General features: G+C 37.5%; 2 protein-coding genes across 6 annotated transcripts in view; one reads left to right on the forward strand and one right to left on the reverse strand.

Moving 5' to 3' along the window:
* Window positions 1-7,090, forward strand: part of fhod3b (formin homology 2 domain containing 3b) — a 136,762-nt gene extending 129,672 nt beyond the window's left edge. The window contains 4 exon segments of the mRNA XM_043260340.1: window positions 10-202; window positions 3,262-3,442; window positions 3,555-3,716; window positions 4,881-7,090. Of these exon segments, the coding sequence (XP_043116275.1) occupies window positions 10-202; window positions 3,262-3,442; window positions 3,555-3,716; window positions 4,881-4,963 (619 nt within the window). The 3' untranslated portion in view covers window positions 4,964-7,090.
* Window positions 6,656-19,555, reverse strand: rxrbb (retinoid x receptor, beta b). 5 transcript variants are annotated; one of them, XM_043260344.1, is made up of 11 exons: window positions 19,413-19,555; window positions 18,231-18,427; window positions 17,963-18,110; window positions 16,214-16,393; window positions 15,391-15,542; window positions 11,644-11,773; window positions 11,396-11,528; window positions 11,274-11,315; window positions 11,056-11,147; window positions 10,346-10,451; window positions 6,656-10,203 (listed from the first exon to the last, which is right to left on the reverse strand). In XM_043260344.1, exons 2-11 carry the CDS (start codon window positions 18,375-18,377, stop codon window positions 10,065-10,067), a joined length of 1,269 nt encoding a protein of 422 aa, XP_043116279.1. In that variant the 5' UTR covers window positions 18,378-18,427; window positions 19,413-19,555; the 3' UTR covers window positions 6,656-10,064. The 5 variants fall into 5 exon arrangements, with proteins under 5 accessions (XP_043116279.1, XP_043116280.1, XP_043116277.1 ...); XM_043260345.1 differs by having other exon boundaries at window positions 18,231-18,424; window positions 19,413-19,547; XM_043260342.1 differs by having other exon boundaries at window positions 18,231-18,424; window positions 18,579-19,545.
* Window positions 19,556-20,331: the final 776 nt, after the last annotated feature.

The following is a 20,331-nucleotide window of genomic DNA, read 5'->3' on the forward strand; positions in this document are numbered from 1 at the left end:
GATCTGCAGGTTTCACTCGTTCCTGCTGTTCCTGGGCCACCCGCCGTATGCCATACGAGAGGTGAGCATCCATCGCTTCAGTAAGATTCTGAGTGAATTTGCACTTGAGTACCGCACCACCCGAGAGCGAGTGCTGCAGCAGAAACAGAAACGAGCCAATCACCGCGAGAGGAACAAGACCCGTGGCAAAATGATCACAGAGGTGAGTGTGAAGATTACCCTACAAGGATCGCTTTATAGAGAAAATCTATTCTGTTTTCATTTACTCACCCTCATGTGAATTGCTTTCTTCTTTTAAACACACACACACAAAAAATATATATATTCTGAAGAAAAACCAAACAGACGTTAGCCTTTCCATAGTATTTTTGGGGGGGTTTTTTGGCTGATGAATATTCTTTTTCACAACGGTGCTCAACAGAAAAGAAAGAAACTCATTAAAACAGAAATGTATGTCATTTATTCACCCTCATATTTGAATTTCACAAAAAATATTTTGAAGAATGTGGACAAACAGTATTTAAACATAACATATATATATATATATATTATTTATTTATTTATATGAATGAAGTAAGGGGAAATTATGACCATTTTTTTTCAATTAACCTTTAATATTAAGGTGAAGTTGGAAAAGCACAGTACGTTTTAAATTGTTGACATTTCCCATCAGGTTTTATGAATTTATTTAGTCACAGTAAACCATTGATGTTCATTTATAAAAGACGCGTTTATCTTTTAGTTGTATAAATCGGTTAATGTATTATGAACAAATGTAAATTAAAAATGAACAGTTCATTTCTAAATTAGCGTTTATAAAGGCTTTGAAATTTTCATTTTGAATGTTATTGATTCATTTCTAGAGCAATCATTTTTCAGGGCATGTTGTATGAACATAGTATCTTCATAGTATCCGTAGTATCTTCTCCAAAATCAATATTTCTGCTAACAACACCAGTCAGATGGTAGAGTGGATTATTAATAATAATAATAATAATAATAAATAAACAGAAGTTTACAAGAAAACAAATAGGACATAAAATAACCATGACTTTTTTCTCATTCTAGCTAATATCTTGTTCTTTGAGATCTTAAAAGTTGAACTCAGATATCAAATATCAGATTTGAAAACTGTGCCATAATTATTGTACAGATAAAGCCCTCAGCTCTCAGCTTGTTTTCCCTCTCGGTTCCTGAGCCTTTTGCAAAAAAACAGTAAGCATGCTGCTTCATTTCTGTGCTTCATCATTGCACCACAAGAGGGAGTCATTATTCTTTGCTTTATTTAGGTGTCTCGTTCACACTTGAGGCCAGCGAGGTCCGATTCTTATCGCGTGTGTGTTCCACTTCTCTTAGTCCGGCCTCGGGGTGCTCAGAATAGCCACCAAACACACTCAGCACTTGCTTTACAATAATAAAACATTGTAAACCAAGCAGTCTATTGTCATGGGTTTTGCAGCTCTGGATTTGCCCTGGGTATTTGTTACTCCAGGAGGCCAATTTAATGCCTCTCATGGGGGATGCCATGGCCAGGATAGCCCTTCATGGCATGTTATGCTTGGCGGGGGTCTTCCTCAGTCTAAGAGGGGTGTCTAATTCAATCTCTGTGTGAAAATCCAAACCTTTGGATGTCCCTGTAGGAGTGCTGAATGCAAGCTCTGGCTGTGTAGAGCTGGAGCTGAGGTAAAGGAGGAAGTTGAGTTACACACGTTGCTGGAAAACAATATAAGCCCAAGTGGATTATGTAGAAGATGTGTGTTTACATTTCTGAAACCTCGTTTTATAAAACACCTTGTAACTATGTGCTCGCGTTAAACAGTTTATGTTTGTTCTGTTTTAAACCACATGCTGATGGTAAACAGTATCAATATAATTATTAAATATATATATATATATATATATATATATATATATATATATATATACACACACACACACACACACACACACACACAGAGAGAGTTTGTGACAAAAATGTAATTATGAAGACAAAAAAATGCTTGATGGTGGTTGTTGTTGGTTTTTTTATTTATTTAAAGACCATAATGTAATAAATGACCTGCTCAGATTCAATCATAGTGTTAATGAATTTCACAATAGTACATTTTGGAATTTGTTTTGAAATCTTGAAATCTAAAACCAAATGGCAAAAAAAAATTCAACCCAACATTTCCTGCTCATCTTGTCCGCCATGTGACTTCCTTAATTTCTCCTCTGTAGAGTGATGAGGAAGAGGATGAAGAGGTATGCGTGTATCTGTGTGCTTTTCGACACTCGTGCACGCATGGGTTTGAATGACTCCACTGACCTGTGATGTCTAGCATGTATTAGAGGAGAATATGCTTGAGAACAAGTTGTACTGTATCTAGAGATTCAGAGATCAGTATTGTTAATTTTTTTTTCCATTTCAATGCTCTTCTTGGTGTGGATTCAGACAGAAGATAAGAGCATGTTAAACTACTATAAATGTAACATGCTGTTGAACAAAGCTGATGCGGCAAAGCTGTTTCAAGATCAACTCTACATTAAAAGTCTGCTATTAATAATTCAAAACCATAATAGATGTAACATTGATTATGTGGAACTTTCAATATGGAGTTTTGACTAATAAACGACTAAAGTGTGAATAATATACTAAACCACTATGAATAAAGATGTTGTGGGGTGATGTGTATTTTTTGTTTTTGAGCATGGTAAGATTGCTTTAACCATATATTGGAACAATTAATATAAAACATATTTGTCTGAAGTGAGACTAATAGTAAATGATATGGAAAACACTGATGTTTAGCACTAGGGCCGTCAAATTGATATTTGTTGATTTTATAAACCTCCACAAAAAACATGTCTTAGGACTTTATGGCAGTTTTCCCCAAGTTTTTAAATAAAGAAAGTGGCCTTTGATTGGTTTTGGGTCCATTATTAAATTAAACAAGTGCACAGTCCTGTTTTAAGCAACTTATACTTGGCTTATAAACATTATTTTTAGCATTATACATTATACTTTTTTTAATCATAGTAGTGTTATTTTATGATTGAAGTAACTTTTTCTCGATGCGCCCTCCGGAGGACTCAGGAGAGAAGTCAAAAGCTTTTTCCCCCTGACATGAAATTCAAATATAAATCGAATTACATAATATTTCAGTAGAAAATTCTAATTTAGATTTTCCGTCATTTTGACAGCCCCATTTAACACAACCAAACAAAATAAGCATAAAATCGGCTACTAAGTGTAATTTTTTTTTTTTTTTGCGCCCTCAGAGTGGGAAGTTTGCAGGAACTCCTCTGGAGGGTCAGGAGAGTCAGCCGCAGGGTTTGGGCTACACGGAGGACGCGGCTGAACATGAGCAGATGACTGCAGTACTTCGCACCAGCCTGCAGGGCGGCGACAGTCCGTCCTCTGTGCTCCCCGGCCTCCGCACACGGACTCGAGCCATTCGAGGTATGTTCATATGTTCAGAGATACGCGTGATTTGCAAGAGCCGTATGAGTCCTTAAAGGGCTTAAATCGGCACAAACAATATTGAAACCAGTTCTCTTCTTCTCTTCTGCAGGCCATACGGCACTTTTGTCCGCTGCAAATGAAGACGCTTCTAATTGCACAAATGATACAGCGGATGAGATCATGGAACGCATTGTGAAATCAGCCACTCAGGGCCCCGGTCAGCGCACACAGCCCCGTGAGAGGAGACGCTCCAGAGCCAACCGCAAATCCTGTGAGTCTATGCTCCTAATGCCTTCAGAGGAAGAGCTTTGGAGGCTGTTTGATCTAATAAAATAAATAGACTTGAAAAAAACACATACTTTTTTTTTTTTAAATTGATGGCGTCTTTAGTGTCACACGATCCTTCAGGAGTGTTTTTTATTATCAACAATGTTTTTGTGCTTAATTTAATTTATATTATTTTGGTTTAAACCATGACACTTTTTTCTGGATTCTTTGATGAACAGAACTCTCAAAAGAACAGGATTTATCTTTGTATCATTATACACTGTTAAAAAAATGTTTCAAATTAAAATAATTTGTTGCCTTAAAATTAAGTCAACAGTGTAGCTAATTATTTTAAGTTTTTGTAAAAAAAATTTTTACAGTGTAGATGTCGATATTTGGTCAATTTAATACATCCTTGCTTAATTGAAAGAATTTGTTTATATATATATATATATATATATATATATATATATATATATATATATATATAGTAGTAAAAATTAGTTTTCTTGATTGCAGTTTAAAGAATTTTTGGGCATTTTAAATCTTATCAATATATATATATATATATATATATATATATTGTGATGAGTCGGCTGCCCCTCCCTTTCTTTACTTTCTTTATCACCCCGTTCTTTATTTGCCGCCCTTCACCAGGCTCCCTGGTGGGCGTGTCCGAGAGGAGAGGCGTGGTATTGGTCAGGTCTGGCGGCGTGTGACGAGTCACACCTGAAGTCTATTGAGCCTCGTCACCACCGCCGTTAAATAGAGAGCGCGCCTCTCCTCGAGGTCTAACTCTTGCTATTGACAAACCATAAACTACAACTTGTTGTTTGCTGCTTATTGGTAGTAAGATAGTTGTTAAATTTAAGTGTTACGGATGTGGAATATGGTCTTTCAGATTGTGCTGTATTAGTACTAATAAACGGACAATATTTTAATAGATTAAAAAAGTACAAATGAAAAGCTGAGAACTCAAAGTTTAATGCAACCAGCTTCAGGAGATATTTGAGTTTTCCCAACTTAATCTGTTTATACAACAAAAAGTTGACAAAGCTCAAAAATCTCCTGAAGCCGGTTGTTTTAAATTTTTTGCTTTATTTTTTTTACAGTGTATATATTTATAATTGTTAGCTATATTAAAAGTTCCCACTTCTTTTCTCTACAGTAAGAAGAACACTGAAGAACGGTCTTACACCGGAGGAGGCGCAGGCGCTGGGATTGGCCGGCAGCTCTGAGATGCAAGTGTGAGACGGCATCCGCTCAGGGTCTCGGCACACATCTAAACACGAATGAGCTGGAACGGGTCACTTTAGCTCGAGTTTGCTTTCATCTGGAGCGGGCGCATGTTTCTGGGTTTGTGTTTTATGACGGTTTTTTGCTGTGGACTATTTGTATTCTCGCAGGTGAAAGGGATTATAATCACTAACCCGTTATACTTTACTTATCCTGGGACGCGTAGTCAGACCTTACTCCATTTACTAGCTTATGCATTTTGTCCCAAGGTGGTCTAAGAGTATCATTAAAACCACTCAGGTGCATGTTCACTCTTCCTGCGGACTGTTACTGATATCCCGAACATCCATTTTAATGCATTTTTGAAAGAGAACAAGCACAGTTGCGGTGCACCTTCCTGATGCACAGCATATATAGACACGCACACACACACACACACACACACACAGCTTGCAGAATGCTGATCGTCCAGTTCTCCAGTACAGAGACAAATGTCCGTCTCTTACCGCTGTGGCCTTCAGAATGATCCCAAAGAACTGTGTTTGAAGATGATTGGACGCCCTCTCGTTGTTTTCGTTTGTACCGGCTGATTGGTTGAATTCAGGTGGCATTGGTAGTAGCACCTTCAGCGTTCATATCTCGTGTGAATCAGCAGCAGTTCTTCTCTGGTTTGCTGCTGTGGTAAAACGTGTTTGTGTTTAAAAAAAAAAAAAAAAAAAGCAGGGCTTCTTATTTTACACGTCCGATGATATGTTGAAGTTGATTTCTGCTGAAGTCTCCTTGTGTGATTAAAAAACTGTTTCGCTTTGATACAGACGATCAAATGACTTTGCACACAAATGCGAACCAACTAGAAAATCGTCTTTCCTTTTTTTCCTCTAGCTGTGTCATTTCCTCATACGTTATCTCTCTGTAGTAATGCATTCATTTCGTAACTTGCAACATGCACAAGTAGGCAATCATCTATTTAATAAAAGGACTTTTAGCCATATTTGGTAAAAAAAAAATTATAATTATGGCATTATAAAAACGAGTGCCTTGAAGAAATGCGTTTTTGTAAGAATTTGATTATTTGGTCGGGAGAGGAATGAAGAGAGAATGATTTTTAGGGCGAATCTGGAAATTTTGGATGTAAATTTGTTCTTTTGATCAAGTTAAAACTTTAAAATTCGCTGTTTGAATGTTATATTACGACTTTAAATTCTAGCCCAAATTCATAGCCGTGGACTACTTGTTTCTAAACAATGGGTCAGAGTCCGTGGACGTATGGGAAAGAGCTGCAAAACGACATTTTTACAGACCCACAACAGTCATATTGGTTCAAATACAGAACGTTACGATTGTGTAGCAATCAAAGAGTCGATGCGACGTTTGCATTTTTTTTTTTTCACTGCAATAAATTTGATCAATCTGCTTTTTTTTTCTGGAAATTTGACAGGTTTACCAGAGAGAGACACATGTCCACTGTCAACAATAATAGTACCATTCAGCACCTTATCATGTGTAGCATGCAATTTCGAAAGGAATTGAAAAATCGAGTATTATAGAGACTTTTTTTTTCACCTTTTTCCCTCAGATTTTTACTCTGAGTATTATGTGGATAAGAGATTAGATACGTGTAAAGTAGAACCTTGATGTAGAGGCTAAACATGAGACAGATGCTGTACAATTGTGTAAATGTCACTTCAACGTTTTTATTTTTTGTCGTGTTCATGTTTTTGTTTGTATTTTGTATAGAATAGTGTATTATAAGTCAAAAGCAGTGTTATTCTGTGAAAATTCTAATTTAAGAGAAAATAAGCCATGCATGGTTCAAACAATAACAATATCGGCAGGCGATGTCTTTATTTTTGGCTAAACGGATAGAGCCTGTGGCGTCTCGATACCCTGTGAACGTAGATTTTGTTTCATGTGTTTACGCAGCACAGACTTGAAACACTGTCATGCACCCATCAGCCCTGCTCAAATGGCCTTTGATATTATTGCACTCGCATACAGAATTTCACCCATTGCTTCAAGTGCCATAAAATGTTGGTTTAAAAAAAAAAAGATCGAGAATGTGAAAATTTGACTTCTAAATTCCAAAAGGAAAAAGCATTTACTGTACTTTGCAATAAAAAGCTTTTACAGCAACACCCAGAACACCGAGTTGGTTTCTTTCTTTTGTGGTGCTAGTGTAATTGTTCTCAGACGAGAACATGATTCGGTCGAACCAAACTTGTGGGGAAAATAACCAAAAATCTCACAAATTCAGTTTGTTGTAAAATAAACATTTACGATAACGCCACATTGTAAAATGGGTCGACACAGCTGGGAGATGTAAGTTGTAATTGCAAAACATTTTGGGAGATTTAAGGTCGGCATATCTGTAAAGTTACAATTAAATACTAAAATTTCTTGATGTGATCTTGCATGGCGAAATACAAACTGCATTTGTGGAGTATAAAGTGACATTGAGATGTAATGTTTCTTGTAATTGATATTGAATTTGATCTGAAGTCAGTGCAAGACAGGACAAACAAAAACCTTAACTAAAAAGTAGAGACACATTTTGCGGGGCGCTACAAAAAAAGCATTTTGAGAGGTATAGTTGCAGTTAACCAGGAAAAGATATAGCTGGGAGGTATGGTCATATGAAATTTGTTTTTGTGTTTTTTTTACACTGGTGCGTTTTAGTTTTAAAACAGCATTTTAACATAAAAAGATCCTCGGCTACACTGGCGTTATCACTGCGTTTCAGAAACGATCTCCGTCTAGACTACACGACCGAAAATGCATGTCACATGACCGTTCGTGCAAGTAATGTTATCATCGATCACTGATACGCAGACTGAGCGAATGTGGACAGCCAGTCATCGTTTTCCATTTATGCTAAAACACAAACTCAGAATATTCAAACTTAAAGCAGAGTTTTCCACGTTTTCGAATACCTTAAAGAATAAATGCACTAAACGTACCCAGAGTCTTCAAGGTACCAAAGTGAACCCTTTAGGTGCACACGTATCCCTTTTGAACAGGTACCGGCCCAGTCACAGCTTTTGTACCTTTATTTCTGAGTCCCATAGTGAGATTACAAGAAAAAAAGGACATGCAACTTATATGAACTCTCCAAGAACAGAGCTGTTAGACATATCACCACCTTTATTTAGGGTCATGTACAGCAGATGGTTCTTTTGCAGTGTCACGGAGCTCCTCTAAAACGAGCCGTGACAACATCGAAACTGATGGAATCTCATTACAATCATAATTGTATGACAATTTTAGTGCAACAACAGACATGTAACATGCCTAATGCAGTAAAGATGTTGGTTGTACAAGACCATACAAAAACAACCTTGTGTGTTTGTTTGTTTGTTTGTTTGTTTGTTTGTTAGATATATCTATGGCAAAAGTGAGCTTGCATTTGTCCCTGTAACTTTTTCAGCAAGGACAGAAAGATGCCATGGAAAAGCAAAAAAAAAAGAAAAAAGAAAAGAAAATTCTCAATGGTAGATCAAAAAGAAAAAGCGAATAAGCTCAGGTCACAGAAAGGAAATAAAAGACAAAATCCAAAGTCTAGGATTCATGGTAAAATCCAGTGCAAACTATGTCTTTACTGCAAGTTGTATGCCAACTACAAACTAAAGAAAGTGATAAAAGCAAGAGAATATATGTTGATTCCTAGCCTGTCTATGTCTACACAATATAGCTACACAATGTCCCTGAACAATAGGGTCTGCACAGTACTAGAAGAAATTAATTGTAGAAATTTCAAGTTGGAAGGTTTTCCAAATACAAACAGCAAGTCCACGCCGATGAACTTTCATACTGCTCAGATTTAGTGTCTCTATAAAGCCGAAGACAGCTGTACTTTTCCTTTTTGCAGTTTTACATGTGCACTTTTTAGGGCTATAATATTAAAATGTCGATTCCGAAGCACCAAAAGTAATCTTTAAAAGAAAAACAAAATCTGACACTGGTCAAAAAAAAAGAAAAAAAAAAAGAAAAAAGGAATGACATTTTTTTTGTGTGTAGTGCAGTTTACTTAAGGAATTATCACTCTTACACAGTTACCTGATATGTGATAAGAGAAGAGAGTGTATTATTAACCGACAGTTAACTAGTAAAACCAATGCAGGTTTAAGACAATTTCAGCCTAGGACACTTCAGGCAAAAAAAACCCAAAAAAACGAAAGAAAAGCGGCCTGCTTCGTACAATGTCTGCTGATGACATGAACAGAAATTCATCTTTTTGTGTGTCCTTTCGTCTGTCAAACATTTAAAAAAAAAAAAAAAAAAACATATCAAGCATATGTCAGTTAGGCACTCATGATGTGATAATAAAATGAGTGCGTGAGATAATAAAAAAGAGTGCTTGCATTTCCCTCACGTCCACCTCTGGATTTAGGCTTAACATTGCACAATATCACGTAAATTGCTTTTTTGGAGATTAAACATCTAAGTCTTTCTGTTTTGCATCGTTTCAAGCATCATTGCATATAGATTCCTTTGCCAGGTTTCTCAAACTAGCAAAGCTAAATGTCAATTTAAACCTAGAATACCGAATGAATTCATTCTTCTATCTACCCACTTGACCGGTCCTTACAGGTCGGGGCAAAATAAATTATCCGTACAGGAAGAAAGCACCCAAACTTAAGAGATGGTGAAGCACACTTACATACGATTAAAGCTTATCATCCACAGTGTTTTAAAAGCCTCAAATGGTTCTATCAAAATGTAAACCCCACTTATCTAAACCAGTCAGGTAACTGGAGCATCCATACTTAAAAACATTAAGTTTTAAACTTGTTTATATTATATATATATATATATATATATATATATATATATATATATATATATATATATATATATATATAAAAATTAGCTTACTGTTGAAATGTAGCACCAACAATTTTTCATGGCAAGTTTTGGGTCTCTAGACTCTATGGTGCACTTAAGAGATAGTCAAGAGAAAAAGAAAAGTAATATCTGAACTAAAAAAAAAAAAACCAAAAACCCCCAGACCAGAGGCTGACCAATCGTTGTAATTCCCCTGGGAAGAAAAAGTGCAGTCACAGTTATCTCCAGGACCTAGGGTAGAAAAACCCTGTCTCCCATTCTTCCTCTGACGCAGCTAGTGGGGAGACTCCAGCATCTCCATTAGGAAAGTGTCAATGGGGGTGTCTCCGATCAGTTTAAAGAAGAAAAGGTGCTCCAGACACTTAAGGCCAATGGAACGCAATGCAGGAAGTCGGAGGAGGAGCTTGGCGAACCTGTGAATAAGCAAACAAGCCTATTCCATACTCTTAAAGCCAAGTGTGACGATAATGCCAGTCAATCATAAAACAGCTCATTCACATGTAGTAGGTGTCACACAAGGTTAATTCTGAGGGTAAGACAGACACAGACACTCACCTCCCCTGCTGATCTGGGTATTTTTGTTTGCAATAGGCCTCCAGGGACGCGTACACTTTCTCTCTGAGAAGCTCCACCTCACTGCTGCTAGTCAGACCTTTGGCATCTAAGAAATATTGGAAATACTGAGCATAAGCATACACTGTACACACCGTTAAAAGGCATTTGCATGACAACTGTTTTAGGTTATTTTAGGTACAATTCAAATTTAAAAAAGAATCATTAATTACTATTTATCACGTCCTTCCAAACCAGCAGATATATGGAAGAATGTTTAAGGGCCGTCCAATGCTGTTACGAGAGCTGGATTCTCATGTTAAATGTGGCCAAAAAGTGTCAAAAAGAGTTGGACAAACAAAGTTCCATTTCAAGTTTCAAAAAGTTTTTATATGCTAAAACTAGATAGAAGAATGCAGTACTACTCTATACTCAAGATAAACATGAGTAGGTTAAAAATGTATGTTATGCTCCCTTTAACATTTTTTGTACATAGTTGAGCCCAAAACACCCATTGACTTCCAGTGTATGTATAAAAAAAAAACGTTATGGATACGTTAAAAAAATTATTTAAGTCATCATAACAGTGAGTATATTGTGTATGTGTGTATCTCTTGAACAAAACACAATAAAAGAACAAGAGGAAACAAGCCAAATATCAAACTCTTACAGACTTTTGCTGAATGTTTAGATAAACCTAAACAAATGCTCACCTGGGTTAAACAGAACTATGGCACGCAGACAGCCAAGTTCGGTTTTGTCCATTTGCATATCGCGCATCTTACAGACCAGCTCAGTCAACACCCTGAAGAGGTTTAAAATAAACGAGACTACTAATTATAAATCACCCCGAGAAAACTACAGGGTGGGTTCCCGACCCCAAAAAAACACATGAAGGTAAACAGGTAAACGCAAGAGAAGCGGGTATTACCTGTCGAATAAGGCCCCCACCTCTGCACTGTGTGCACTTTCCCTGCAAAGACATTACAAACACGTTCAGTCTCTTAAAGAACTATATTATTAAACAGTGGTAAAAGCAGAGTTCATTGCGACCTGTCAAAAAAGGCCTCCACTCCCAAATTGTGAGTGCTGTCTCTGGGCACATGTAGACCTGTGGCCAACAGAATCTCATCCTTCACGCTGATGGAGCGATGGGAGAAGGCAGCGATCAAGAGCTCATTCCATCCTGTGTTGCAAAAATCACAGTCACATAGTAAAATGCTTTTCAAATGTTCATTTACACATTTGTGCTCCAAAACAGAACGACGTAAAAGAAACGGTGACTGAATGAGTGCTCGTACCAGCCCTGAGCAGAATGACTTGGTCATCCAGGGGCAACTCAGAGAAGTGAGGGATTCTCTTGGCCCACTCCACCAGAGTGAACAGCTGTTTGTCTGCAGCCTGGCAGATGTTAGTGACTGGATCGTTGGGCTGGAGAACAGAGAAGGCACAGAGTCAGTGGAGGAGAGAGCGAGCACATTTCTGTGGCACTTCTGTGCGATAAAAGAGAATCTGAGAGCTGATAAACATCTGAATGCTTTATTCATTGTCAGTTTGTCTGTGGGGATATTCAGCTCCAAGTACTCGAATTCAAAAGCAGCTCTAGGAATACCAGCATTTAAACAGCTTTAAATAAGGGCTGTTTTTCGCCGAGCAGGAAACTGACTTTGCTTGGTAACAGCTAACAACCGGTCCTTGGGATGATTTGCAAGTTAATTGCTTACAACCAACTTTCGTTACAAGACAACTTTTGAAAATGAGCGTGTTTGCATAAATGAACACCAATGTTTTGATAACTCCCAAATACTAGATTATTAAAATAACCTACTGTACCAGATCACAGGCAAAGCAATAACCCTGTAATGCATGTAAAGCTTATTAAAAACCGGGTAACTCTCTGGTAGTGCCATCAAAATGTAATCATTTGTGTATATGGCTCAGACTATTGCATTTGTTATGTGAGTGGTGATGTTAAATTAAGCAATAAAAACCCCAGAGTATTCCAAAACACTCTGGGGAAACAGGAAACTTGTATGAACTCATGCAGTTTCTGTGGATTCAGCATTTTGGCTGTTCCAGTTAGGCTGCACAAGATGAGAAAACATTTTTATGATTGCTTGGATGAAGAAAGAGACGGAGTGTACAATATATTTCCTTTTCCCCCTGCCATGAAAAGCTTGTTCTGTTTGGATGCACTTACTTATGCAGTGAGGACAATTTTTGGAATCACTTGGCCAAAAACAATAAAAAGAAAAATGGCGCTTGCTTTCAGCAGTATTTTAATATCAATACAGAGCTGAAAGACAGTGTGAAAGACACTCGGAGACGGCTGATGAATTTGACGAAGTTCTCTTCCGCATCTTCATGTGCTTAAATGGACAATTACGCCTGGCCAGTTTGAACATTTAAGTATTCAAGCAATGGAGAGAGCCCAGAATTGAGAATCTCTCTTAGCACGTACCCTTTTTTATGTCTCAAGTTAATGTAAACTGCTGTATCATTTTTGTTAATAAAGAGAAAATCAAGAGAAAAGAGGAAAAATCTTTGTTTCTTTTAAAATGCATCGCAGGAGCTTCTACCTGAAAAACGCGTGATTACAAACGGAAATCACTTCTGTGAAGTGACCATCGCATGTTTCCCTCGGTAACAGATTTCTGGAAAGGCACTTTTGTGAAGATATTCAGTTGTCACTACAAATGACGTTTATAAAACATTTGTCAACAAATGGCATCCACTGTTCACGTAACGCTGGGTTCTTTTGGAAAGTTCAACAAGGTTATCTTTCCCTTACAACCAAAAACGCACTTCTTTGGAAACATAGGTCTACTTCCTGTGCGAGTCAGGAGAAATGGCTCGTTGCTTCCCATTGCTTCCAGGAGAAATGCCCATATAAGGAGTTCCATCCTCCACTATGTCATGAAGATCCGAAAAAAAAAGCTTTCTGGCACATAAATACTCAGCCTTGTGTCCAAATAGTTTTTTGCGTAGAAGCTTTTTAACAGTGTAAAAAAACTGTTATGCTATGAAAGTGCGTGTTACTCCCACTTTAAAAGAGTTTAATCTTAAATCAATATATTTTATCGCCTTAATTATTAATGGGGTGTAATGTTGAAAAGTGCTATGACTGCACCATATAATTTAAAGGAGTCATGAACTCTAAGAGTCAGGAGCCAAAATTGCCTTAACATATTCTCATATAAGATGTCATTGTACATCCTGCACATTTCAAAACTCAAAACTTGGTCATTACTCAAAAAACCGTTGATATTGAAGGCAGTCTGCCAAAACGCCGATTTTGGAACGTTCTTCTCTGTGATGCAATAGTGTGAATAAGTGAACAAGCTTTATTTTTAATGAAGATGCAGTCTGCATCAGTAAGAACTTAGTCATGTGTTCAATTCGTTTTACTACAATTTCAGGGCCCACCGCAAACAAGGCCCACCACAATATCAAAACTTTCTGCCATAAACAGATTTTTCAAGGGTTTTGACTTTGCTGAATAAACATGAGTAACACAATACAAAAATCGAAACTTAATGCGGATGTTTTTATATCACTGTATTTCTGAAGAAATCCGACTGTCTTCAAAAAAAGTGCTTCATTGAGTAAGTACAGCTAAAACCTCATCTAACACTTCAACAGTGCCTCCCGCCGACAAGGAATGAATTTGCTTATATATGCCGCAAGTATACAGAGTGCAAGCCTGTGGGTATTTACACCTGGCTTGTTTTGTCTTCTTTTGCCCATTTAGTGCGGGTGTGAATACAGCAATCGCACTTTGGTTGGTGCGCACCAAACAACCGAACCGAGAATATAATCTGACCCAACTGCATAAAGCACTGCACCTTTTAAAAGCCTGATATCGCCGATGTCAGTACTATGCCACGTATAAGAGCATGCTCTCTCCGCCGGATTCATATTGCGTTGGCACACGACAACAGTTTGTACTAGTTTGTTTACGAACTTTGTTTCTTCCTGCTCGTGATTTCTGTCCAATGAATGAATGGCCTTAGCACACATGTGGTTTTGTTTACAATTTTTGGTTCACTTGAAAAATTACTCAAATTGTTTCTTGATGTAAAAAATCTAGAAAACATACGTAGACTAAACATAGTAGTATAAAAAAAAACAATTTATGAACCCTTTAAAATCTGGTTAAACTTGATGTTGAATAGCAACCGCGTTCTTCACCGAAGCTTTGTGTTCAAATATTGAAACTTAAATCAGTATTGTGTCTAATTATTTACTTGTATGGCAAGTCACCTGTCTGCTTTGTGTCAGGCTTTACAACAGGCTTTATTCTGCGATATCAACCAGCTGGATGCACATCATTCCTTACTTAATCTATGTTGATTCATCTAATGAAGAATATGCGATGTTAATTTACATTTGATGATTTAATTACCTACAAACCTAAAAACCTAAAGCACTGTTTACTTTGTACCTTTGTTCTATTTATCTGTGGTATTGCTTGCAATTTGTTCTGACTGTTCACTTGTCTTTACAAATGTTTGATCATTATATTTGTCGGTCTAGTGGTTTTGCTGTGGTTGGAATAAAGAAATTAAAAATGTAACAGGTATCTAAACTTTTAAAGTCACATAAGTTTATTTATTAAAATACAAGATAATGTGTACTTTTTTTTTTACTTTTAGGTGTGTATCATTTTCAGTCCTTTAAGAATGAATTTTCATGAGTTCACCCTTTTTGGCGTAGGGGTGGGCTAAACTAGCTACCCCTGTGCCTAACTGACAGATCTGATTGTGTTCCTCCCAGACCTTGTTAATAAAACATCATTTAAAAGGCACTATATGAAATAAAGTTATTATTATTACCATTAGTATTATTATTGACTAAAATATGATAGACTAAAATGAAACGTACATGCCTAAATATAATGCAATTATTTATTACAAGTACGAAGGTAAATGTCAGTGTAATTGTCTAGTTATTATTTTATATGAAGACTTTAAACAACAAGGATGTGTGTGTGTGTGTGTGTGTGTGTGTGTGTGTGTGTGTGTGTGTGTGTGTGTAAATATACTCACTGAACCAGTGGCATCAGAGTGTAAGTCTGATCTGTGCTCTACAGCCGTCTCGGCCTCCAGTATCTTCTCCACAGGCATCTCCTCATTGGCTGAACTGCTGCATTCATAGTCTCCATCTCGTTCCTTATTCTTCTGACGCTCTTCCTGAACAGCTGGCGGGAGAATAATTGAGTAAATAAACTCAAACTCGCTTTTATTAAAATGACGTGTCTTCCTGTACTGTCCATTTAAAATCCCTAACGGCTGACCATCATAAACGATTAATAATTGCATGTCAAAAAATTTGTAATTACACATAAACCTTTAACCCACAACAACAGTTCTCAGCTCTTCAGACAAACGATTCAGTGAGTGAGCCACCGAATAAAAATGTTCAAGAACCATAAATGGAACCAAATGTCATGAAAATCATAATCATAAGCCTAGTTTCTGTCCTGCTTGTTGTTCCCTGCCCACATATGACATGCTCTTTATTAGCTGTCAGGAGTGTGGACCAATGTACGATTAGTTTTTCCATTGTTTAACAGAACCCCATCAATCGACCGCTGTCACTGTAACTCTAGATGATCTTTGTGCTCCTCTTGGCATGTGCTATGACACCACCTTTTCAAACGAAAACAATGCAGAATTTCCATCACATAATGCTGATCTACCTTTAAACCCATTCAAACACCAGTTGCATTACATAATGCTGCTACAATGCATTTCACCTGACTCTATTCTCCACCTACAGCACGTAGCCTATATTTTACTGAACATAGAGCTCGTGTATTACTTCATACTGAGGTGATATATCCTAAATGGAAGGCTGACAGGTACCCACCCTCTCTTTTCATTCCCATGGCCAGGCACTTCTGATAACGGCAGTACTGGCAGCGATTGCGCTGTCGTTTATCGACCAGACACTCCTTGTTGTCCCTGCAGGTATAGCTCAGGTCCTTCCTGACTGTGCGCTTGAAAAAACCCTTACAGCCTTCGCAGCTGTACACGCCATAATGCTTCCCTGCACACACAAATCATGTCCACATTACCTCCGAGCTGCAAAGAAATGTCACTTTTTCAAAGCATTCGCTGTAAACAACATCCCCTGTGTAATGAGGCTGCCAGAGTCAATGTCAAATATTGAAGAAAAAAAAAAAAGCGACAAAAGTTTCAACTAGAAAAATGTTATGTGATATAACTAGCGTTTTCTGTACCCTTTGAATGCATGTGTGGAGATCTTCATTTATATATACATACATATATAAGAATGTTTTTTGTTTATAATTAAGATCTCTATCGTTAAATAATAATAAAAAAAACTAGCAATGCATCAAAAAGTACTTGTGTTAATAATCGCTTAAGCAGTTTACTTTAAGAAATATAATTCTTTTAATGAGGCTTTTTTTCTTATGATGTCAGGACAGTTGTACAACCTTGACATTTTTGATCTTACGTCTCCCATAATATATAATTTTCATTTTGTTTCAGAAAACTAAAAATACGCTTTTTGCAGATGAGATGTGAATAGGAGTCGGATTAATTATTTATTAAATGAATGAATGATTGTTTAATGAATTAATAAAAAAAAAACACATCCAAAAAATAATGAGCATTATGTCATTGACCCTTAAATATCTATATAAAGTAGTGATGCACCACAATCTCAAACGAAAAAAGCAAGCAAAATACATTTTTGGGTTTGGCTGCAAATGCTTTGAGACAATGTCCTTTTACTAGCACATTTCTATCTATTTCATGCGCAATGCAGATAAGCAGCAGATAAACACGTGCGCTGTGTGAATGCTACGGCTGGGTGTTTTCTGACAAATGTCTGAAGTCGCCTCAGTTCAAGCGGCAGGATGAAATTATCATCTCATGCTCTTTACTACTAGTTATAACATGAAATAAACAGGAACGATCATTAGGTGTGTTGAAAGAAACTTGTCCCTAGTAAGTTCTTAATCAATGTTTCAGCAGAAATGGCACGTAGCACTGCATTTGTCTACGAAAAGTCTGACAAAAAAAAAATAACTCCAAAGAGGAGCGCTTGTTAAATAGACGCACTATACTCACAATAGCAGTGTCTCATTTAGAAGGCGGCGCCCTCCGGAGGTCAAATCCTCTGGAGGTTGCGTCCACTGTAGAACGCGTATATGATGTGTGGGTTATCTCTAAGAGATAAGGATACATCCTCGCGCATCCTTCGAATTCCCATGAAAGAAGGACGCATTCGAAGGTTGCATTGGAAGTGTCCTAATTGTCTTTCTGAAATTAGTCCTCAATAACGTATGCAGCCAGGGCGTAGCCTTCTAAATGAAACAGCTTAATATTTACGCAACCTCCTATTGATATAGTCTATATAATTGCATGCATGTTTGGAATAAATCTGTCACGATAAAGTCACTAACTGTTATAAAGCATCAACAACTAATTATAAAGTTTTTAGCAATTAAATAAGCACTGATTGGTATATGTAAAAAGAAGATAGCAAGTGAAAATTGATGCAAATGTAATTAAAATCTTTCCAAAACGGTCCTGAAATGAAAACTGAATTGAGTGCAATGTGAAAGCTCTATGTTCAAATACACACCCGAGGAACGGTCCCCACAAATGGCGCACATGCGTTTCTGGGACAGCATTGGCCCAGAGCTACTGACAGACTTCAAGCCAAAAGGGGGTTTCACATCATCAGAGCTGCTGACAGCATGTAACCCAGACACAGACATTGAGGAATTTATCTGCATGAGATAAATAAACAGGGAGTGATGAGAAAATCAAAGTCATCATCACAATAAAAGACTATCAATACAGCCCTTCTATCATGAATAAGTCCGGAAGTACTCGAACATGGGGCTCACCTGAGAGTTGCTGATGGGTCCATAGCCGACGGATGGCGTGCCGGGAACGCCGGGAGAGCCGATGGACGAGCTGACGGCTGACAGTGGCGAATCTACGGAGCTGACAGGGCTACTGACGGCAGAAGTGGAGGGCGGTATGGAGTTCATAGATGCACACTAGACTGGCCAATAGAGGAGACTTGATCGTTGATAATCTACTGAAAGAGAGTGGACACAGAGAGGGTTTTAGACACGATACACTAAGTGCGATGAAAGATTTCTGTAATATTCCTGGATATGTCATTAAAGTCCCAAGATGGTCATTTCAGTGAAGAATGGAAAAGAAAGCAAAGCTGGTGCCATACTCACAATATCCACCTTTTCAAATGTGTTTCCTCTTGAGTATCTCAGAAAATATGGAAAAAATATTGCGATGTGTACATTAGGAAAGAATATGAGGCGTTTTGTCTGCTGTTTGCTGCTCTATTAATCCTGCTGCAGATTAGGCTGTGTATCAAAAACTAAGAAATTGCCTACTTAGACAGCATATTGGGGAAACATACAAGTGTTCGAGCATATTAATAACATTCTATTATGACCTACGATGCAGATTAGATATGTAGCTCACTAGGTTTGAAACTTCGAACACGCCCATATTGCCCAAAATGCTGCCTAGGTAGGGACCTCACTCGGTTTCGGGACGCAGCCCAAATCTGTTCCTTATAATCACCCCCACCAAAATTGACACTATCAGCGCTAATGTTTGCCAACTCTATATGTAATTTATAATATATGACTAAAATGGAAAAATCTGTGCTGTGAGCTCATCTCAACCCTATAACGAACGTTATTGTAATGCTCCTGACAACGTTTGGGTTGTTTATTATTTAGCACGAAGCGCGGAGCCCAGCTAACATGCTAATGTCTGCTAACGGACTGTTTATGATTAAAAGAAGACCATTTGGTTCACCCGTTTCAACCGTAATGCACTGTTTATAACGCACACGTGGCTCCATTTAAGTGTAATTATTATTTTGTGCAGCCTACAAATACTTGTATGCTCAACTCAAGCGGCGAGACTAAATAATACGGCCAGCCCGTGTTAGCTTAGCTTAGCCTAGCTCGTCCAAGTGTTTGTTTGTTTTCCCGTCATTTTTACAGAAATTTGCAGAGTTTATATGAGCATATCGACTCCAGTCTCACCCATCAAACGCCGAATCCTCCGTCAGCAACGATTCGTGTCCTTTAAATCATCGTTTCATCTATATTTTACAGTTTACGCCATAAATGTTTGCGTCCAGACAAATACCTTGTTAGTCAAGCCTCCTAGTGGACACTAAGAGTCTGTTCACATAAGAAATATATGCAAGCAAATAAATAAATAAACAAATAATTAAATAAATATACACGCAGAGAGTACTACATGTTCTTTTGATTATTAAAATGTTTAATTTGGTCTGCAAGCTTTGGAATAATCACACCATTATTATTTAAGAATAAACAGATAGAATAAAGCTGGTTGTCTTTTTTTCTCTTTAATTATTATCTGATTAATGCATGATAGAAAGACTCCTTTTATGTCTGTCATGAAGATAAACGAGAAAAATCATAAGGTCAAGTTAGCTCTTTACAGCAGTGGTTTTCAAACTTATTCCCGGGGACCCACAGCTTCTGCATATGTTGCATGTCTCCCTAATTTACGCACCTTATTCTGATCATCAGCTCATGAGGAAAAAGCTCCATGAACTCAAATTAGTGTGTCAGATAAGGGTGACATGCAAAACGTGCAGAGCTGTAGGTCCAGAGAAACAGGACTGAAAACCACTGCTCTACGGGACATTGTCATTTAAGCCTATAGTAATGGCACTAAGAAAATTGTATTCAAAATACAATAATGATGTTCAGCCAGTAACATTTTGTTTTAGTAATGTCACATGACATCCCCTTCAACCAGTGAAATTAAGATCTATTTGCCATATGCTTCACATTTTTGGCAACAAGACAGGAAAGGAGGCTCACATAGTTTCAAGGCACCATATGAGCTCATAGACATAGGCTACATATAAATATTCTCATATAAATTATAGGTTCACGTAGTAATGTAGCCTATATAAAACCAAAA

This window comes from Puntigrus tetrazona, chromosome 16 (assembly GCF_018831695.1).
Source record: "Puntigrus tetrazona isolate hp1 chromosome 16, ASM1883169v1, whole genome shotgun sequence".
NCBI classification, from domain to species: domain Eukaryota; kingdom Metazoa; phylum Chordata; class Actinopteri; order Cypriniformes; family Cyprinidae; genus Puntigrus; species Puntigrus tetrazona.